Genomic DNA, 22,801 nt, shown 5'->3' with positions numbered 1-22,801 from the left:
GCAGGGCGCCAATATCAAAAGTCTACAAAAAAAAAAAAAAAAAAAAAAAAAAGAAAGAAAAGCAAAAAGAAACAGGTGAAATTAGTCTTAATGATATATTTTATTTAATATAATGTGTCTGAAATATTACTTGAGCATGTAAACAACATAAACATTGTTAACACAATATTTTACATTTTCCTGTCAAGTCTTTGAAATTCAATAGGTATTTAATACTCACGGCACACGGCAATTAGGCCTAATCACACGTACAGAGTGCTCTGGCCACATGCAGAGCAGCTACTGGGTGGGCTGTGGCCAGGTGTCACATGCATGTCCCTGCCAGTCCTGTGGCTCTGCAGATCTGTTCTGTGAGTAGTACCGTGCACAGCACTGCTCTCGAGGAGGCAGAGAGGAGAAATGCATTCTTTGCTTTCTAGGAGTTGATGACCCAGTCAGAGGGCCGGGACAGGAAGGGATGGCGATGGGGGCTGAGGAAGGAAGAAAAAGAAAAAAAGAAAGAGCTCAGACGAAGGCATTGGTCAACTGGGGCAAGCTGGCAAATGTTTCAGTGGGAACTGTTGGGGCCTTGTGTGTACTCAGAGGCAGAGACCCAGGGAGGGCAGCGAGGTTATCTAAAGCATGGCTTTTGCAGTAGAGAGAGGATTTGAGCTGAGCTCCAGGGTCAGAAAATGGGATTTATAAAGTTGCAGGGATGAAGAAAAAACCATGAATAACTATTTCTGGGCATTGAGGGGCCAGTCTGATTAGAGTAGAGTAGGAATCGGGGTGGGGTGGGTTGTAGATGACCTTAAAAGCCAGGCAGAAGAGTTTAGACGTGGCTGGCCCTGCAGAGCGGTGCTATGTTTTGGGAGCTGGATCCCACGTGGCTAACTGCAGCTTGAATTCTGATCCTGCCAGCTTGAAAACATACCAGGTGGGTGTAATGGCGATGTCGCTGGACTCCCAAGTAGTCGACCACGGTTGGAATCTTGGACCTGGTGGCTTAAACTCACGCCGGGCGTGTGTGCATATGTGCCCAAGATCCCGAGAGGAGAATGGAGGAGAAGGGATTGTGGCATGGCCATCCCCCCTGGGGGATGATTTCTCGCTTTCTGTCTCTCTGTCTCTCTCGATCTGTCTGGTGCGCACACGCGCCCTATAGTAAAAACCTCTCCAAAAAAAAAGAAAAAAAGAAAACATACCAGGTGTGCGTGTATGTCCAAAATCCTGATAAGGAGAAAAGGAAGAAAAAGGATTGTGGTGTGACCAAGCCCACTAGGGGGTGCTGTCTTTCTCTGGTGGGTACTTGTCCTCTGGCGATTTTTTAAGTAGAAGAATCAGCAGGTGATATAGGTGCTGGACTCCCATGTGGTCAACCGTGGTTGGAGTCCCACACCTGGTGGCTTGAAACTCACTCTGGGTGCATTTGCATGTGTGTCCAAAATCCTGAGAGGAGAATGGAAAAGGGACTGTGGTGTGGCCATACCCGGGGGGTGATTTCTTGCTTTCTGTCTCTCTCTCTCTCTATCTTTCCAGGGAACACACATACTCTATAGCAAAAATCTCTCTCTCATAAAAAGGCGAGTTTGGACAGGAAGTATCTGGGAGCCACCTTAGGCTCTTGAGCTGGAGAAAGGCTTGTTAAGGAAACATGGTGGGGCTCTGCCAAGTCACTGACGGACTGGAGGCAGCAACAGGCACCAAGGAGGCTCCTTAGGAGGCTGTTGGAGCAGGAGGTGACCAGGGGTGGGGGCAGGGCACAGAAGAAGGAGACTTGGAGGTGCCATGACAAAGTGCCACACAACTTTGAGGCGTGACCGTGACCATGTGATGACACTTGGGCTCCCCTGGCCAAGGGCAGGAAGAACATTCTAGAAATGACTTTCCTGAGCAAAGACTCAGAGTCAGGAAGGAGACAAGGCGATGGATGACTGATGATCAGTGCTGCAGAGGAATAGGGTGAGCCATTTGACTGCACGAGGCTTTAAAACGCAGGGATGACCATCTCTTCCTGCATCAGGAACTGGGTGGGTTCTGTGATTAGTCAGTGTAATGGTAGGAAGAGGGTTTTCCAAACCAAAGAGGTAGGAGGAGGTGAGGGCTAGAATAGGAGAAGAAAGGGAGTAGACAGTCCAGGCAGAAGTGACTTCTTTAGAGCGTAGAAGCTGGGTTGGGCAAAGCATATCCCTGGGCCCAGAGGAGACAGCCTGTTAGGGAAGAGGTCCCAGGGGTGCTGGCGCCTATCGACAGATCCACTGAGTTACCCTCAGAAGGCGAATTCACTGCATAAGTGATCAGGGACCTGAAGTCATTTATGGCATTGATCTATTTTAAACTTTGGGACCAGCAGATGGCGCAATGGTTATGTTGCTGGGCTCCCATGTAGTTAACCGTGGTTCAAGTCCTGGACCCAGTGGCTTAAAGCTCACACTGGACACATGTATGCGCGTGCCCAAAGTCCCAAGAGGAGAGTGGAGGAGAAGGGATTGCAGCATGGCCATTCCCCCCAGGGAGTAAATCTCGCTTTCTATCTCTCTGGTACGAGCACATGCCCTATAGTGAAAATCTCTCTACAAACAAACAAACCAAACAAACAAACAAACAAACAAAAAACCCTTTGTTTATTTCTTCCATAAGAGAAACAGAGAGACAGCACTCCAGTGAGGTCTCTACTTCACAGTCACCAGCCTCGACCAGCCCCAGATCACAGGGAATTTTGTGTCTGGCATGTTTAGGAAGGTCTCCAGACGCAAACCTGGAACCTTCCTCTGTGGATTGGACTCTGAAGCCTCACGTTTTACCCTACGCCACCATCTGGCTCCTGCCAAACGTGAATTGAACTCTGTGCCAGGCAATGTCCGTCTAAGGATACGGTGGTGAATGAGACCCTGAAGGCCCACCCTCACTGAGCTCCCAGGGGAGGGACAGGGAAGGTAGACATGAATCAAAAAGTCACACTGATAAATTCTGACTGTAATGAGAAATGCCAGAACTGAGAGGCTTAGGGGCCTATCAATACTATAGCCCAGGAGACATGTATCAATAAAGAAGGGTCAGGGATGACCTTCTGAGAAGAAATACCTTCCCCTCCATTTACTTTCCCACCAACCTGTGTCTTGACTTAAAGAAGACATAAAGGCTAAGGAGGAATTAACCAGAGAAAGAGAGAAGAACCTTTGGGGCCAGCAGGTAGCATAGATATTAAGGCAATTAAACTCCAACATGGCTGATGGCAGTTCAAGTCCCGAACCTGGCAGTTTGAAACTTGTGCTGGGTGCATATGCATGTGTGCCCCAAATCCCAAGAGGACAATGGAGGAGAAGGGCCTGCAGGTGGCCATCCCCCCTGGAGGAGTAATTTTTCACTTTCTCTCTTTCCATCTCTCTCCGTCTCTCCAGCAAGCACACATGCTCTATAGCAAAAATCTTTCCCCCCAAAAGAGAAGGAACTTCCAGGCTGTAGAAATGTCCTGAGCAAAGGCCCTGGGGTGGTAAGGAGTATAGTCAGAAGACTTGGGGTGAGGAGATAATCAGACAAAGGGGGAGAAAAAGAGCTTCCCAGGCAGACGGGAACAGAGTGGACAGAGGCTGTGACAGAGGAGCCCAGGGCGGCTGGAGCCAGGGTGGCTGGAGCCAGGGTGGCTAGAGGGGGAACTCGGCCGGTGGCTGACTGCAATAAGGAGAGGTGAGCAGGTCCCAGGCCAGGGCGTCTAGGCTGAAACGCTGAGAGCCTGGGACACACAGAGACAGCTGGAGCCATGCAGGAGTCCAGATAATCACAAAAGGATTCAATTTCATTAGGTCATTGGGAAAGTCACGACGGACTTTTCTATGCAAAAATAGATCAGAGGGCAAAGACGCATGTGACGAATTAAGATGGAGACCATGGTGCCAGCTAGATTAGGAATATCCCGTTGTAAACCTCTGACCTTATCCCACACGTAGGGCCATTGAAGGGCTTTAGTCAGGGGAGTGGTGTGATGCAGGAGTTCTCTTCACCTGGTGAGGAGGGTAAGCTATGGGAGGCCTGCGTGGCCGTTAGGGCAGACACCGGGGCCGCTGCATTAGTCAGGTGAGAGTGGAGGGTCAAGGCATAAAGCAATAAAACGCTGCTCGTCACAGCTGGCTGGCTCCTCTGCAGCCTTCAATTACAGCCAATGTCCTCAGACAGGTTAGTGATTCTGTTAAAGCAGCCAGACCTGGAGACCCACATTCACAGATAATACCGCATGAAGCCAGTTAATTCAGTGATTGAATTATTAAGTTAGAGCATCTATGGCTTAATTTCATTGGCAGTGAGCAAGGCATCCTTTAAGTAAATTGACATTTGCTTTGCAATTCTCTTAAAACCAGGCCGGTTGATTTGACCGAGTTTTATACAGAAAATGTTCTTTTGCAATGCCTATGCAGAAGACCCCAGAAAAGCATGAAAAAGAAATGCAATCTTTCTCTAATTGTAGTCTCATTATTTATAGGTATGTTTAACAAGGGATAGAGTTACTGTCAAGAATTTAAAATAAAACAGGGACCAGCAGTTAGCATAATGGCTATGTTGCTGAACTCCCATGTAGATTCAAGTCCCGGACCTGGTGGCTTAAACTCACGCCAGGCGCGTGTGCATGCATGCCCAAGATCCTTAGAGGAGAATGGAGGAGAAGGGACTGTGGCATGGCCATCCCCCCTGGGGGGTGATTTCTCGCTTTCTGTCTCTCTATCTGGCAAGCGCACGTGCCCTATAGCAAAAATCTCTCTCTCTAGACAAAAAACACCCCCAAAAAAAAAAAAAAAAAAGAAAGAAAAGAAAAGAAAACCAAACTAATAATTCTTGGCCAGCAAGTGGTGTAATGGTGAAGGCACTGGATTCCTCATGGCCAACTGCATGGTTGAGTCCTGCCCTCTGGTATGAAAAACACACCAGATGTGCATGCGTACGTGCTCAACATCCCGAGAGGAGAACGAAGAAGAGATCACAGTGTGGTCATCCCCCTTGAGGGTGCTTTCTCACTTTCCCTCTCCCTCTGTCTCTGTCTGGAGGAACATGCCCAATTGCAAAGATTAAAAAAGAAAAACAGGGGCCAGCCGTTGACATAATGGTTATGTTGCTGGACTCCCACGTAGTTGACCGTGGTTCCAGTCCCAGACCGGTGGCTTAAACTCACGCCGGGCGTGTGTGCGTGCGTGCCCAAGATCACGAGAAGAGAATGGAGGAGAAGGGATTGCGGCGTGACCATCCCCCCTGGGGGGTGATTTCTCGCTTTCTGTCTCTCTGTCTCTCTCTGTCTGTCTGGTGAGTGCACATGCCCTATAGCAAAAACCTCTCAAAAAAAAAAAAAAGAATAAAAATTTAAAATAAATTAAAAATAAATTAAAAAAAAAAAGAAAAAGAAAAACGAAGAAAGCTCTACTGAATGAAGCAGCGCTTGGTTCTTGCCTGAGCTTGTTCATGTACACCGAAAAAGAAGGTGGAGTCTGCAACAGCCCAGTGTAAAGAAATACCAGTAAAAGGACCAGCAGTTAGCATAATGGCTATGTTGCTGGACTCCCATGTAGCCGACCACAGTTCGAGTCCGGAAGCTCTTTTTCTCCCCGTTTGTCTGATCATCTCCTCACCCCAGGTCTCCTGACTATACTGCTTACCACCCCAGAACCTTTGCTCAGGACATTTCTACAGCCTGGAAGTTCCTTCTCTTTTTTGGGGAAAGATTTTTGCTGTAGAACATGTGTGCGTGTGTGCCCAAGATCCCAAGAGGAGAATGGAGGAGAAGGGATTGCGGTGTGGCCATCCCCCCTGGGGGGGGTGATTTCTCACTTTCTGTCTCTCTGTCTCTCTCTGTCTTTCTGGCAAGCACATGCACCCTATAGCAAAAACCTCTCCAGAAAAAGAAATACCAGTTAAGCCAAGGTAGCCAATGCAATTGCTTTGACCTTCTATGACTGCTGAATTTTTTGCTCATGTGTCTTATTAATTGTTGAAAAGGGGTGTTCGATTGCCCCACTTGGTGGAATTAAGTCTATTTCTTATAATTCTGTCCGTCTCATTTCATGTGTTTTGAGTGCTGGTATTGGGTGCATACGCAGTGTAATGTATGTCTTCCTGTCAACTGACCCGTTTTATCATTATGAAAGTCCCTTCATATATTTCTGTTGAAAGCTTTGTTTGAGAATCTATTTGATCTGAAATTGAAATAATCACTTCAGCTTTCTTGTACTTACAGTTTGCATCATGTACTTTTCCCACCCATTTACGTTTTTAAAATAAATTTGCTGTAGGGCATGTGCATTGGTTGGGGGTGGTAAGGTAGGGGAGAGGGAGAGAGAGGGAAAGAAAATAAGAAAGCACCCCACAGGGAGCATGGCACGCTCCAGTCCCTTCTGCAGTCTCCTCTTGGAATTTTGGGCGTGCATGCATCAGATGCGTTGTCCAAGCGGCTGTGTCCAGGACTTAGACCATGCTCTCCATTGGCCATGTGGGATCCAGCTGCCTTAACCACCACGCCACTGGCTGGCCACTCATCCACTTATTTTCAACCTGTCTGTGTCTTTATATTTAGTGTCTCCTATAGATAGCATGGATTCGAAATGTTTTATTTATTTATTTATTTCAATTTTGTCATAGGGCATATGTTCTCGCCAGAAAGAGAGTGAGAAATCACTCCCCCGGGGGGATGGCCATGCTGCAATCCTTTCTCCATCCTTCTCTGGAGATCTTGGGCATGCGTGCACACACGCCTGCTGTGATTTTCAAGCTGCCAGTCCAGGACTCGAACCACGGAGTTGGCCATGTGGGATCCAGTGCCTTAACCTTTACACCATCTTTTCACCTGATTTGAGGTTATTTTTAAAAATTCATCCACACTTTCTTTTTAAAAATTACACTGTCAATTAACATTTAATATAATTTTTGACATGTTGCATTTTACCTCTCTTTCTCTCTCTCTCTCTCTTTTTTTTTTTTTTTGGAGAGTTATCTGCTATAGGGCATGTGTGTTTGCCGGAGAGATAGAGAGACAGAAAGCAAGAAGTCATCCCCCTCAAAGTTTATTTATTTTCTCTATGTGCAAGGGAGGCAGTAAAAAAGAGACAAAGAGAGCACCCTCACGAGGATCTTTTAAAGAAAATTTTAAACATTTTTATTTATTTATTTTTTTAAGAGGTTTTTGCTATAGGGCACGTGTGCTCGCCAAAAAGACAGGGAGAGACAGAGAGACAGAAAGCGAGAAATCACCCCCTCCGGGGGATGGACGCGCCGCAATCCTTTCTCCTCCATTCTCCTCTCGGGATCCTGGGCACGCACGCACACGCGCCCGGTGAGAGTTTAAGCCACTGGGTCTGGGACTCGAGCTGCAGTTGACTACATGCGAGTTCAGCAACATAGCCATTATGCTAACTGCTGGTCCCTGAAGAGGATCTTAATGTTGGGATCTACTCCTAGCCTCAGCCAGTCCCGATTCATAAGCACTCATGTGCCCTGTGCTCTCAGGGAGGTCTCCAGAAGTGAACCCAGAAGCTTCTCACGTGGATCAGCCTCCCAGCGTATCCTGTCATTGCTATGCCACCATCTGCCCCTCCTCTATCATTTTATTTTTATTTTCTGCTCAACCTAGTTTTTGTTCTTCTTTTCCTCCTTTCCTACCTGTTAAGATTACTTCAATACTTTTTAGTATTCTGTTGAAGTTCAGCTTTTCTGATAGCTGTTTAGCTATTCTTTTTTGCTTTTTTTTTCATTTTAATTTTTTAAAGAGATTTTTGCCAGAGGATGTGTGTACTTGCTGGAGAAAGGGAGACAGAGACAGTGAGAGGGAAAGTGAGAAGCCCCCACTCCCCCCCAGGAGGAATGGCCATGCTGCAATCCCTTCTCTTCCCTTCTCCTACTGGATTTTGGGCACTCATGCACATGCGCCTAGTGTGAGTTTCAAGTCACTCACTGGGTCCAGGACTCAAACTGCAGTTAGTTATGTGGAAGTCCAGTAACATAACCACTATGCCATCTGCTGGCACCCCCTTCTTTGAATTATTTTTATGGTGGTTGCCCTAAGGATTACTTTATACATCTTTAATGTTTCTTTCTCTTTTTTAAAATAATTATTTGATTTCATTTTATTCATAACCATCATTATTATATTTTTATTTGAACAGAGACAGACAGAAAGACAGAGAGAGAGTGAGAATGCAAGCCACCAAGTCTGGGGCTTGAACTGCAGTCAGTCATGTGAGAATCCAGTACCTTAACCACGATGCCACCTGTTGGTCTTTAACTTTTCGCGATCCACTGACATTTTCTTTTGTTTTTCTGGAGAGGTTTTTTCTATAGGGCGTGTGTGCTTGCCAGAAAGATAGAGAGAAACAGAGAGACAGAAAGTGAGAAATCACCCCCCAGAGGGGATGGCCACGCTGCAATCCCTTCTCCTCTCAGGATCTTGGGCACGCACACACATGCACCCGACGTGAGTTTAAGCCACTGGATCCAGGACTCAAACTGCAGTTGACTACATGGGAGTCCAGCGACGTAACCATTACTCCAACTGCTGGTTCCGATCCACTGACATTTAATAATAGAGCACTTCACAGAAAATCCAGAAGTCACATGTGTTATCATGAGTAAAGAAACATAAAACGTTAGGATAGGGTACAACTCTGTTGGAAATGAAATGAAAACATACTTTGAAGGCATAAAGGACATGATATACATTTTTTTCACCATCAAAGAGAAATTTGTATTTTTAAGTCTAATATGGTAGTTTTTGCATTTTTATAATATATTCCACTGGATACATTTAAAAGGGAGATACAATAGTTTGATGTATAAATGTCAATGCATGCAATATACTTCAAACTATTTAAATTTATTACTTAAAAAACATTTTAGATGTCAGTGTAAAAATATGTAAGGTATACCCAGTTTAAAAAAAAATCATTTTAGGAGGTTTCATCAAAAAGATGGAAGAGCCTGCTGGTGGCTGTGGTGTTCTGGGCGTGACGGTAGAGATGGGGAGGAGGGAACACAGGGCTGGCATTTTCCCTGGAGCCACCTTCCTCCAGCTGGCCTGGTTGGAGCTGGGTGTGGCTTCCTGTGTCCACCCTTCCGATGCTGCTGCCACCAGAATGTGAGCCCCTGAGGGCAGCAAGTTTGTCTGTCTGGGCTCTTACTGTCTCCCCAGCACCAACCACAGTGCCTGGCGCAGAGGACCAGCACTCATTCCTGACGCTTCCTGAGCTCTGGCCTTCTGCAGGGCACATGCTAGGGGCTGTCCACATGCTTCCACTGGATTCTCACAACCTTCCAGGAGGTCCAATGAAAAGCTCCTAGTATCCACAGAGAGGATACATGACTTGCCCGCTGTCACTAGTCAAGAAGTAGTAGACTCAGGGGTCAGCAGTTAGCGTAATGGCTATGTCGCTGGACTCCCATGTAGGCGACCACGGTTCGAGTCCCGGACCCAGTGGCTTAAATTCACGCCGGGCGTGTGTTCATGCGTGCCCAAGATCCCAACAGGAGAATGGAGGAGAGGGGATTGCGGCGTGGCCATCCCCCCTGGGGGGTTGATTTCTTGCTTTCTGTCTCTCTGTCTCTCTCTGGCGAGCGCACGCACCCTATAGCAAAAAAAAAAAAACAAAACAAAAACAAAACAAAAAAACCTCTCCAAAAAAAGAAAAAAAAAAAAAGAAGTAGTAGACTCAGGTCAGCCCAGTGGTTAAGGCAGCTGGATCCCACATGACCAAGGGCATGGTTCGAGTCCCAGACCTGGCAACTTGGAGAATAATACACCATGCATGCATGCATGCATGCCCCAAATCCTGAGATCCTGAGCAGAGAATGGAGAAGGGACTGTGGCAGGGCAACCCCTGGGGGTGGTGGTGGTTTCTCACTTTCCCTCTCTCTCTCTTCCTCTGTGTGTATCTCTCCGGTGAGTGTGTGTGCTCTATCACAGAAATTGAAAGAAGCAATAAATAAATAAATAAATAAATAAATAAATAAATAAATAAATAAAAGGAGCAGACTGGGACCTTGGCAACCTGACAAGAGACCTTAACCATGACATCTCTCTGTCACCATGGTCCCTGCGTTAGGATCTGCATCTTTGGGTTCTCAAACTTCAGAGAAGGCACTTTGGGGGCACTCCAAAGGTGCTACCCTTCACAGCCACCTTAAACATCTCTGTGCCATCTGCTTTCTCCTCCTAAGTGATTTTCCTTCTCTCCTTCTCGTTTAATATTTAAGCTGCACACATCCTGGGACATCCGGAGTGTTACTGACCTACTTACCTATCGAACCATCATTTTTCACACATGGGGGATAGCAATGGGAAGCTGGGGAGGTTTCTGGAAGGAAGCGGGGAGGTGGAGCGCATGGGGACAGCCACACATCACATTGCCGCTGGAAGCAGCCTCCTGCTGACAACAAGCGAACATTAATAAAACAAGGTCAGACTTTTGCCAAGAGACTGACAGGATCACGTTAACTCGAAGTGGCTTTTCAAGAAGCCAGCTCCCGATCCTCTGGCTCTCCAGAAGGAACCCCAGAGCTCCGGGTTTGTGAGAGGGCAGTCTTTGTTTCTTTGTTTCTAAAAAGGACTTGGAAGCCAAAGGTAGACTCTCACCCCTTGGTAGTGAGGTTAACAGCTGTAGATCAATCACAAACAGGCACCCTGCCTCTTTTCTTTTTTCCCCAAATGGTTAATAGAAGGACTTTAATTTTTAAGTCTCTTGGAAAAGCAATATTTGCAATGTAAATAAGTATGTCGGGACCAGCAGTTAGCGTAATGGCTATGTCGCTGGACTCCCATGTAGTCGAACATGGTTTAAGCCCGGACCCGGTGGCTTAAACTCACGCCGGGCGTGTGTGAGTGCATGCCCAAGATCCCGAGAGGAGAATGGAGGTGAAGGGATTGCGGCGTGGCCATCCCCCCTGGGGATGATTTCTCGCTTTCTGTCTCTCTGTCTCTGTCTGTCTGGCGAGTGCATGCGCCCTATAGCAAAAACCTCTTCAAAAAAAAGAATATCTATTTCAGAGACCAACAGGTAGCATGATGGTTACGTCACTGGACTCCCATGTAGTGTATCAGTGTATCACAGTTCGAGTCCCAGACCTGGCAGCATAAAACTCATGCCAGATGTGTGTGCATATGTGCCCAAAATCCCAAGAGGAGAATGGAGGAGAAGGTATTGTGGATTGGCTATCCCCCTGGGGGGGTGACTTCTCACTTTCTGTCTCTTTCAGTCTTTCCGATGAGCGCATGTGCCCTATAGCAAAAAATCTCTCAAAAATAAAAGTTTACTACAACTAACAACAAGCCTAGGCAATTTTGTTTCATGAATTAACCCATTCATTGTAGGTTACTGATATTCCAAGTGTCTGTGGAGTTTCTGCTGGTCTTTTAATTCCTTTCGTTTTCTGATGGTAGACTTTACTGTGACAGCCGAAGTGGGGTTGTAGGTCCTCTATGACAAAGACCTAAAAAAACAAAAGGAGGTGATTAAGAGAGGCAGAATGCTGGGCTGTGGGGGATCTGTCATTCTTTCTTAATCATTTCTCTCTCTCTTTTTAAAAAAATTTTAAAGGTTTTTGTCACAGGGTGTATGTGCTCCCTGGAGAAAGACAGAGAGAGACAGAGAGAGACAGAGAGAAGCAAAGTGAGGACTCACCCCCAGGGCTATGGTCACACCACAATCCCTTCTGCTCCATTCCCCTCCTGGGATTTTGAACATGCACAGGTGTGGGGTATGATTTTCAAGAAGCCACGTCTGGGACTCAAACTGTGGCGTTGGTCATGTGGGAGTGCAGCACCTTATCCGCCATGCCACTTGCTGTCCCTCTTAGCCACCTGTTAATCAGAGCCCAGGTACACCCGGCAGGTCAGCGGTCAGTCCCCTGCAGAACAGGAGTGCAGCACGTGGCAGGGCAGCTTGCCCCGCCGGCCCAGCTCTTTCACCATGGTGCCAGGCCCTCACCTAGACTTGAGTTCCCGCCCAGAACCCAAGTCTGCTGCTCCCTCATTCTGCGACTGGGACTCAAGAGCCTGGGGCTCTCACTTCCTGCTGTTGTCACTGTGAGGTGACACCAGGAGTGATCCTCTTTCTCCATTACCAACCGAGGGTGCCCATAGCACGAAGACTGAGTGGCATTCTACACCAGGCCACCAGGATGGGAGATGGAGAGACGGAGAGACGGTGGGGTGCAAAGGGCGGCTCCCCAGTCAAGAAGTCTGTCCCTAGTGCTTATCACCTATGATTTTGGGACACTGAGTCTCAAAGAGTCACACGACTTGTTCAAAGCCACTCTGGCCCCTGTTGGGGACAGAAAGAAGCACAGGTCCCCGCCTCTTCACACTGGCCCCGACCTTTCACACCGGAGCTCCCCTCGCTTAGGCCCCTAGCCCCACCTTCGGCTCCCCTACCACTTCGCCCCGCCAGGTCCCCGGGGCACTCCGACAGGCGGCTGGCGCGGGGGCGGGCGAGGGGTCTGCCTCGGGTCTGGGCTGGCCACGCCAGGGGCGGGGACAGGGAGGCGGCGGCTCCTGCCACGCAGCGACGGCGAGGGAGGGCAGAGACCGGGGCGCCCCAGCCCCCCGCCTCTTCTCTGCCCTGACGTCAGAGCCGGACCCGGTAAACTGAGCGGCGACCGCCTGGCGCTGGTGCGGACAGACCCGGACTCGCGGTACTCGCCGGGGCGGACAGAGCGCAGGTTACTCCAGCGGAGGCCCGGGCGACGCAGAGGTAACGCCCATCCCGCTCCCTCCGCGCAAGGCACCGCGCCAGAGGACAGCGGGGCGCAGGGAGAGGGAGCCCCCCACACCCCCAAAGCGCGATGATCCCCGGGAAGCCGGCGCCTTCCGAGCGCGCAGTAGGACAGGTGGGGCCCTCGGGGGCGGCGGGGAGCGGGGAGCTCCCTGGACGCCCCAAGTCGGGTCCCCGACGGCGCTCGTGGGCGCTGTGACTAGGGAGCACGGACGCTCGTGGGGACGCGCTGTGGCGGGTGAGCGGAGCCTGGGGCGCCCGGGGCCGTCGGGTGCGCGCGCGGCTCTCGACTGGCCCTGATGTGGCCGGGTGGAGTCTGAACGGGGGTGGGGGCCGGCTGCTGCAGAGCCGCCGCTCGCGGAAGCTCATCCTGTTCATCGTGTTCCTCGCGCTGCTGCTGGACAACATGCTGCTCACCGTCGTGGGTACGTGGGAGTGGGCGCCCGCCCCGGGCTCCTCTTCCTCCGGGCCCCGCTTCTTTCCAGCCGGGCCGAGAACCGCTTTGCAAAGAAATACATCCCCAGGACTGCCGTGCGGGTCTAGGAGGAGCCCTGTTCGCGGCTTCGATTTCCTGGTGGTCAGGTCAGAAGCTGTGACATCCGATAAGACCCAGAGCTTATGTTTCCTCCTGATAAATTCCTGCTTCCCCTTGCATACTTGCACCGCGATGAAGAAGATTTCTATTAAAGAGGAGTAAGTCCCAGAGTTCAAAGTGACACTTAGCATATTATTATGCTACCTGGAAAGGTGGGTCAGTAATTTAGCCTAACCACTGAAGGAGCAAGTCACCAGTCTTTGCTCCCCCAGAAAGGAGGCGACATTTAAATACACTGTATTAGTGATGAGGCAGGAACCTGGTAGCCCCTTTCAAGGGCAATTTGAACAATGCTGGGTCTAGCCTTTTTGTGTAGAATGGAGTTTTGAAAAATTTCAATCATTGCCATCCAGGTCTCTTCATTTGCCCCATAAAGAGAAAAGTATTTGGCATGCTTTGCCTTAAATATATCCTAATTTTCAGTGACTAAAAAATTAAAAAAAACAACTTTAGGCTATAAGGTGGTAGCTTATCCCCTTCTATCTGCAGATGCTCACACCCGTTTTCAAAGCACCCAGGAATCAGGTTTTCATCCCGGTTCAGTGAGGAGAGCCTCAGCTCTCTTTTGCCTTGAAGGCCCTACCGTCACACGTGTGCTCAAAGCTTCCAGTATATTTAAAAGGCTCTGCTTTTCCTTTATGGAAGTCTTGGGACTTCTCACATCTAACGCGTTGTATGAAAAACGGCAGATTCTCACTCCCATGATAGAAAGATGAAGTGGACCTGTCACACAGTTTTCAAATGATCACTTCCTGCAGCTTTTTTTTTTTTTTCTAAGACCTAATGAAATTTAGATTTCTGTTCCCTCGATTTATCCATTTAAATGTCTTTTTGAGCCTCTCTTTCTGAGAAGCAGCAGTTGACCCCAGGTCAGCACTGACTTCATTTCAGACCACAGTTGGCTTTTCTAGAATATTCCCATGGGACCCTGCTACAGTCGCATGCACTGGTAGATGCTACTGCGTGGCAGCCTGAGGCCACACGAGAAGCCAGTTCAGTTCCCTGCCGACCTGAAAGCTGGGCATGGTAGTGTACCTGTAGTGCCAGCTACCCAGGAGACTGAGGCAGGAGGGTTGTGACATCGTGAGACCTGGTCTCTACAGAATCAAACAGGCCTGTGAAAGTGTGTTGATAGCGATCTCTGTGGCCAGTCAGTTTGCACAGCAGCTGCCTCTGAGAGTGGATGGGGCTCACAGAGTCTCTGGGACTTTGCTGTCATTCGTGAACTGAGTGCTGCAACACAGAGCTGGTGCTGGCACGGGCATCTAACACAAGGGTCCCCCTCTGCAGTGGGCGTACCACCTCTCTGGGTCTCGGCTGACATTTCACATGGCCATAGTGGTGCTGGCTTTTGTCTCAGGGAGGGCTTGAGTGTGATCAGCACTTTCCCATTTTGCTCTTCTCCCCAGTCCCCATCATCCCGAGTTATCTGTACAGCATTGAGCATGAAAAAAATGCCACGGAAATCCAGACTGCCAGCCCTGTGCATACACCCACCACCTCGGGCAGCTTCCAGAGCATCTTCTCCTATTATGACAACTCCACCATGGTCACCGGCAATGCCACCAGAGACTCTCAAAGAGGGCTGCTGCAGAAGGCCACCACACCGCACATGGTGACCAACACATCCACCGCCCCCTCCGACTGCCCCAGTGAAGATAAAGACCTCCTGAATGAGAACGTGCAAGTCGGCCTGCTGTTTGCCTCCAAAGCCACTGTCCAGCTTCTCACCAACCCTTTCGTAGGACTGTTGACAAACAGGTAGGTTACATCGCGTGACATCGAGTGAGTGGAAGCGTGTTGTCTGTGTCTCATTCCGCGGTCATTTACCCCTGGAATCTGCTTCTTCATTTATCAGAAAATGGAGACTCAGTGGTGAGTGAGCTGGGAAAAGCTGCTTCCCTTTATCTCCTGGCCTTCAGAGACCAGTGGTTAAATGATTTCCCACTTGTTCCACCTTTCTGTTCTCCCCTTTATTGCTCAAAAATTAAGAAAATGCCAGGCTATGGTGGCACAAGCCTTAGGGTGACCTGGGAGGCCTGGGGGTGAACGGGAGACCTGGGATAGGTCCCAGACCAGCCTACTCAGTCATCTGCAGTCAGCAATCCTAGCTGGGCCAGGGCTGGAGGGTCCTGAGATGGCAAGACCAAAGTTCCCTGGACCAAGTCCTCCAAGTAGGAGAACTTCGGTCTCAGCTTCAGATTTTCTAAGTCCATTTGTCCAAGCCATCCTCGCGCAGCTGGAACTCGGCAGCGACCATGGCTTGCATCAGATCTTCCATGCCACATGGCTTTCTGCGGCCTTCCACCTCTACTCGTGCACTTCCTCGCAGAAAGCCAAGGTGGTGTCTTCTAGAGCTGGCAAGTACCAGCTCAAGCAGCTGCCCGGGCAGGGAAAGGGGGAGTGACGGGAATACTGCTGCGTAGGTGGAACTCTTAGCTGAGGGCGAGGGCATGGCCGTGTTCTTTCCCGTCTGCAGTTTACTTAGCTGTGTCCACAGGCGCAAAGGTAGGAGAATGGAGGCCATTGTCTGGACAGTCCATGCTGCCCACGCTAACTTTGTGCTCATCTGGATGCCTTTTGGACCTGTGTTATTTGGAATAATCCTTTGCTTCTCTGTTGTCGGGGAACCACGCAGGAAGTAGTTGTTCCATAGCTGAGACAGCCCATGTATGTCCAGTATGTGGGGGACAAAGTGGGACAGGGGATGGCAGCTAGAAGGTGTCAGTTGCAAAGAGCAGGAGCTGGGACAATGGAGTGAGTGGCTGTTCGCTGCCGTGTACAGTGTCGCCCCATAGGCAGAAACACAAACCTGGTAGTGAGGGGAGGGCCTGGAGTCCTGTTGTGAAAGGCTCAGGAATGGGAACAAAGACTCGGGCTATGCACAGAAAAGAGAATGTGGCGGGGTGGGGACAGGGCTGGGGAGCTAGGGCTGGTTTGGGCTGCAAGTAAGAGCCCCCAGATGCTAGGCCAGGGAGGACTGGGGCTTTGGTGTCGGGGCAGCTGGGAACCATGAAAGCTTGCAAAACCAAATGGAAGAGCCAGTGAGCCAAACAATTTTGAGAGGTCAGTCCAGTGTCCCATAGGCTGGGAGCAGGGAGGTCCATACACTTCCCCTGGCTTTGCCATGGGGTGGGGCAGCAGGACCACATAGCTTGTTTAGCCCGGTGCAAAGCAAAGGTGTGGGTCCTTGGATAATGTTCAGCATTTCAACATGGCAACAACAGAGCTTTTTTTTTTTTTTTTTCTTGGAGAAGTTTTTTTCTTTTTTTGCTATAGGGCGTGTGCGCTCACCAGACAGAGAGAGACAGAGACACAGAAAGCAAGAAATTACCACCCAGGGGGGATGGCCACACTGCAATCCCTTCTCCTCCATTCTCCTCTCGGGATCTTGGGCACACACGCACATGCGCCCAGCGTGAGTTTAAGCCACCGGGCCCAGGACTCGAACCACCGTCGACTATATGGGAGTCCAGCGACATAGCCATTACGCTAACTGCTAGTCCCAACAACAGAGCTTTAATCCAGCCACAAGGCCCTTCTGAGAGCAGAGTCCTGTGGGTCAGCGGCCTATGAAGTAAGGAAGCCTGGGGTGGTGGCGGTGGCTCAGAGAGAGTATGCCAATGTCACCTTCCTCCAGGACACACAGGTTGCTGTTGATGTGCCCATGGTGAGTCGCGGGAGCCATTGAATCGATTCTAACACTCCCAAGCCGTGTCCAGCATGGCAGTGTGTATTGTAAGGCCTCTACGTAAAACCCGAAGCAAAAGAACCCAGCCGTGGGCTGATTGCGAGCCCACCCCAGGCACCATTGTCAAGGTGACATTGGCTCCACTATTCTCCAGAGCAAAACCAAACAGACCTCAGTAGTTGCAGGATTGTTTTCTTTCTTTTTCGAGTCTAAGAGCGTTTTTTAAAATGCATCTGGTATAATTACAGAAACCAGCTCAGGGTTTTGTGTTCTGAGAAAGCAAACAGCTCAAATACTATATGTGAAAATTGAGGACATTATCGTAATAATGCCTTGCCAATCACTTGGGTGGAAATGTTACTAGCTGCACTGTGTAATACTTAGAAACTCAAAATGATGGGAGTATTCTAGTCTTCCAAATGCAAATGGCAAATGAAAAGCTTTTTAAAGATCCATTCTTGTTTTGAATGTTCTGCTTATATCATGGGGTAGAAGCTCGTTTAAAATCAGGAGGCCTTTCCCCTGTTAAATATGCCAAAGGTTCTGAGGTTGCAGCCATCTAAGACTTAGGCTTGGGCCTCCAAAAGAAGATAGTCCTCCAAGAGAATCTCAATTTTATTTTGTGACTTGTTAAATTTAGTCTTTTGCTGATGATGGGCAATTCACTTTAGAAATTATTGAGACCAAATTCTAATCTCTAACTGGTTACCCCTAGCTACTTAGCAAATTTTAAAATGATTTTTATGTTCTTGTGCAGTCTGGTCATATGGAAATGCAAACACATTTTTTTTTTTTGAGAGATTTTCACTGTAGGGCGTGTGCGCTCGCCAGACAGACAGAGAGAGACATAGAGACAGAAAGCGAGAAATCACCCGCCAGGGGGGATAGTTACACCGCAATCCCTTCTCCTCCATTCTCCTCTCGGGATCTTGGGCACGCACGCACACGCACCCGGCGTGAGTTTTAAGCCACCGGGTCCGGGACACGAACCGCGGTCGACTACGTGGGAGTCCAGCGACATAGCCATTATGCTAACTGCTGGTTCCCCAAACACATTTTTTTAAAGAATTATTTAAATTAACTTCATTTATTATTATTATTATTGTTGTTTTTAAAATTAGACCAGAGAGAGACATTGAAACAGAGGGAAAGTGAGGATACAAGCCACCATGTCTGGGACTTGAACTGCAGTCAACCATATGGGAGTCCAGTGCCTCAACCACCACGCAACCTGCTGGCCCCAATGCAGACACATTTTTTTTTCAGAGAGGTTTTTGCTATAGGGCACATGTGCTCGCCAGAGAGACAAAGAGAGACAGAGAGACAAAGCGACAGAAAGCGAGAAATCCCCCCCCAGGGGGGATGGCCACACCGCAATCCCTTCTCCCCCATTCTCCTCTTGGTATCTGTGGGCACACACACACACACCCAGTGTGAGTTTAAGCCACCGGGTCCGGGACTCCAACCACAGTCGACTACATGGGAGTTCCAGCGACATAGCCATTATGCTAACTGCTGGTCCCAATGCAGACACATTTTAACAACGATAATAAGCAAATCAATGGAATGAACGCAGTTGTCCTTTTAAAATGGTTGTGGTTTGTAGAAGGGACAAATACATTCTCTTTGCTACTATAGTCTTGCCTCCTGGGCCATTCCAAATAGTGTTTGGAGGTAATTGCACCAATCACATGCTTAGTCACCGAGATGCATGACTGACGTTTTCATAAACAAGTGTGCTTAAACAGCATTTAAAAGTTGTTAATATCTGTATGTGGGAATCTTCAAACTTTCATGGAGGGCCAGCCTGAGGCCTGGTGGTTAAGGGTGCTGGAGCTCACCTGGCCAACCACGCAGCTGAATGTTGGACCCAGTGACATGAAAACCATGCCTGTCACATGTGCGTGTGTGCTCAAATCCCAGCAGTGGGGAGAAATGGAAATATGTGATATGGAAAAACTATGTACAGACTTCAAAATTTGTTTGCACTCAAATATTCATTGGGTACTTTAATTTCATTTCCCCATAAACATTTCCAAGTCCCCTAATTTTTATGACTATAGAGAGGTCGAAAACATGGGGCACAAGGGCTTGCAGAGACTGTTAACAGAAGCTTTTGGGCCAGTCCTAGTATTTTGGAAGCAGAGGAGTATTTTCAGAGCCGAAAGGTACTCCAAACCAACAGACTGACTTGGGGAGGCTTTAACTCTCACTGGGCCCGTCTCCCTTGGCTTGCTCCTCAGCTCGTCATTGTCCCCGTGGTCTGCTTTTTGTCAAGGCAACCTCAATGGCTTAATTTATTTCCATAGTTACCTAGTCTATTTGAAAACAGTTATGTTTCTTCATAAATCTTAGCTAACATCTAAAAGACAAGGAGGAAGCCAAAGGGCATGAAATCTCTACAAAATCTACTGGGTGATTTTTTTCTCCAGCCTCAGCCAGTTGGTCTGAAGTGGGCTTGTAGGAATAAGCAGTGACCTTTTCAGCTTCTCAGTGGACGGGGAACCAGCTGTTCTGCAACGAGACCTCCCATACTGAACACCGTTACTTTGATAGGGAGGGTATGACGGTGTCTTTGCTTCTAAAACCAGAAGAAACTGAGAGTGGAATGAGAGCGTCTGTCACAGAGCAAAGACTCTACTTGTGCCGTGTGTTGGAGAGCAGGGTGTACCCCCAGGAAAATGAGAATTCTGTGGCCCACGGAGCTCCCTGCACGTGTCTGGTAACTGAAACAGACAGGCAGACCCGAGGGCTAAACCTGAGGATTTTCATTTACTGAAGGATTGGCAGCCTGGCTGTGACAGTCAGACCCAATTGCAATATTCTCTTTACTGCCGTTCCTAGCCTGTGTCCTCCCCCTTCATGAGTGTGTGCACTTATTGAAAGGGAGGCACTGCCTCACCCACCTCTCCTGTCCCCATGGCCTCTCGGCCTCTGTGCTTCCCTTTGTCATTACCATGGCGGAGGGAATGACAGCCTCAGTGGTCCTGAGACTGGAGCTCGCCTAAGTCTCTACGACAAAGATAAACTAATTATTAGCATTAGAGAAAAAGTATGGGTTGATAGTCGCCCTTGAAGGGTATCTGGGGTTTCTCCACTGACTATCTAGCTATATATGATGAATATAACTTTTATTGCTTGATATGTTTTTCTAGGGATTCAATCTATGACTTTTAGTCTTACTCATGTTTGGATTAAGTGCTCCCTGATGCTCTGCAGAGGCTGACCGTGGGCTGGGATGACTCACCAGGGGAGGATAATGGGACATTTGGTGAAAGGTTCACAGCATCAGCCCTAAGGCGGCTTAATTGAGACGCATTGAATGGAGACAAGGGCTGACTCGGATGTCGGGATGTCCAGGCTGTCCATTTAGGAGATACTGTCAAGACAAAGGTATCAGTAGTTTGCCCCCTGCTTAATTGACAGTTGTCAGTCTTCCTTCCAAGGTGAGTGAGTGGGGTGCTAGAAGAGTCTGAAGGTCTCTATCCACGAGCTGGGCTGAGCCCCGAGGAGGGGTGATGCCAGGCATGAAGCAGTGGGCGGCCCATCAGTGACTGGGCCAGGCCCGGAAGTGCAGGCACCGTGTGCCCTGCAGCGGGAGGGCAGAGCCTGAGCGTGGTTCTGTCCGCAGCCAGTGGCTTGCTCTGAGCTGCTCCACCTGAGCCTGAGTTTTCTCACCTAAGAGGAGGGTGTGGATTAGCTGGCTTTTGAGTTCCTTTTTAGCTTTGCTGTTTGGTGCCAACATGCTTGGTTAAAACCGCCAAGGAATTGAAAACGAAACAAAACAAAATAATAGCTGCAGTGTTTCTAAAAGAAATGCAGGATCTGGGTGGCTAAAGGAACCCTCTATGAGTACACGGCCCTGTGGTTTTTATAGTTAATTAATTAATGAATGAAAAGCCTTTTTCTTTCTTTCTTTCATTGCTGGAGGGCATGTGCGTTTGCCAGAGAGAAAAAGCTAATACTTCCCAGTGGGGCGTGCTCACACTACAGTCCTTTTTCCTTCGTGTATCCATCCTGTTAGGATTTGGGGCATGAGAACATATGTGCTGGGCATGTTTTTAAAGCTGCCAGGGCCAGGATTCAAACTGCAGCCAGCTGTGTCCATCCAGTTTTCTATGCATAGTGCTGACTGTGCTATGGGCTGGCCAGCCCTGTGGTTTTATTATTTTTAAGAATTGTTTTTTATTTAACTTTATTTGTTTATTTTAATTTGACTAGAGAGGAACAGAGTGAGAGAAAGGGAGAGAGAGAGGGAAATGGAAAATGCAAGCCACCAGGTCTGGGACTTGAATTGCAGTCAGCGATGTGGGAGTCCAATACCCTTAACCACCATGCCACCTGCAGGCTCCTTGCCCTATGGTTTTATTTTGTAATTCATTCATTAATTAATTTTTACTATTTTTTTTAGAGGTTTTTGCTATAGGGCGTGTGAGCTCACCAGAAAGACAGAGAGAGACAGAGAGACAGAAAGTGAGAAATCACCCCCAGGTGTAATCCCTTCTCCATTCTCCTCTCAGGATCTTGGGCACGCATGCACATGTGCCCAGTGTGAGTTTAAGGCACCAGGTCCGGGACTTGAACCCTGGTCATCTACATGGGAGTCCAGTGACATAGCCGTTACTCCAACTGCTGGTCTGGAAATGGCATTTCTAAAGCATGCTAAACTCCAGACACCCTGGTAGACAGCTTAGGACTCATATCTCTGTCTATATTCCAGTCCTGGGAGGCAGGTGGGAATGGGCTTTCTGTGGGACCAAGAGAAGATTTCCATGTGTTAAGTGCCAGGGCTGGGTATCCAGTCAGATGTGCGATATAGGAAGGCCAGGACCTTCCCACCACCCCTGTTGGCCTGGTGCCAGAGCCCTACGTGGGCAGTGGTTTCATGGAGTGATTTGGATTTGGGATTTTTGCACAGAAATCGAGGTGTATGTTTTAAAGGTGGCCTCATGGTGTTGACAGGGAGGCGCATTTAAAACTCTTTTTTCTTAATGCCTCTTAGACCTGGTACGGCTGTCTTTGCTGCCAGTTGAATCACCTGATGGCCTTTTACCAGAATCATTTGATTGCAGTTGTCCCTTTGGGGAAGCTCCAGCAAAGACTATAATTAAAGGAATAATTTTAAAAATGATGGAAGTCTGGGCTGTGTATTTTGGCTGTGTTCTGGGTTACTTGCCAATATTGTGTTAACATTTATTGCAGAGAAATTTCTGTTCCGAGTGGCAGTCCATCAATGTATTCACGTTCCAAGATAGTCAAACACGAAAAGGTCACATAGGAAGCGTCAAGTATATGAATTTTCAGAAAAGTCGGCTGAACACTTACTCACCTGATTCTAAAGCTAACCAGAAAAGAGTCAATATAAAGCCTTGGGGGAAGAAAAAACCCAGCAGTAACCAGGTTTTCCTCGTGTTTGTGTTTTGCAGAATCGGCTACCCAATTCCCATGTTCGCAGGATTCTGTATCATGTTTGTCTCGACTATTAGTAAGTGTCTGATGGCCCCTTCTGAGTGTGGGTCTCAGCCTGGGCCCTGGTGCCCTAGAGGTGGGGATTAAGAATACAATGTGGTCGGTGGGCATGGGGGTGGTGTCCATCATGGCCACAGTTGCAGAAATCCGTCCATGGAGAGACGTCTTCCTGGAGCACAGTACAAGGTGGTTAATGTGGAAACGCCGCAGCAGGTTGAGGGAGGCTTCAGAAATGCTCCTGTGTGGGACAGTTCTGCCCAGAGTCATCCAGGCACCTCTGACGAGCGGTCCCGGCCCCTCTCTCTCGGCAGTGTTCGCCTTCTCCAGCAG

At 48.6% G+C, this 22,801-nt stretch overlaps 1 protein-coding gene across 1 annotated transcript in view; it reads left to right on the top strand.

Moving 5' to 3' along the window:
- SLC18A2 (solute carrier family 18 member A2) overlaps positions 1-22,801 on the top strand; it is a 55,775-nt gene that overhangs the window by 2,011 nt on the left and 30,963 nt on the right. The window contains exons 2-7 of the mRNA XM_006142223.2: positions 3,927-4,053; positions 12,574-12,695; positions 12,920-13,141; positions 14,721-15,072; positions 22,429-22,487; positions 22,783-22,799. Coding sequence (XP_006142285.1) covers positions 3,927-4,053; positions 12,574-12,695; positions 12,920-13,141; positions 14,721-15,072; positions 22,429-22,487; positions 22,783-22,799 — 899 coding nt within the window. The remainder of the gene's footprint in view (positions 1-3,926; positions 4,054-12,573; positions 12,696-12,919; positions 13,142-14,720; positions 15,073-22,428; positions 22,488-22,782; positions 22,800-22,801) is intronic.

Source organism: Tupaia chinensis, unplaced genomic scaffold (assembly GCF_000334495.1).
Source record: "Tupaia chinensis unplaced genomic scaffold, TupChi_1.0 Scaffold000069_1, whole genome shotgun sequence".
NCBI lineage: Eukaryota > Metazoa > Chordata > Mammalia > Scandentia > Tupaiidae > Tupaia > Tupaia belangeri.
This window is presented reverse-complemented; position numbering and strand designations above follow the sequence as displayed.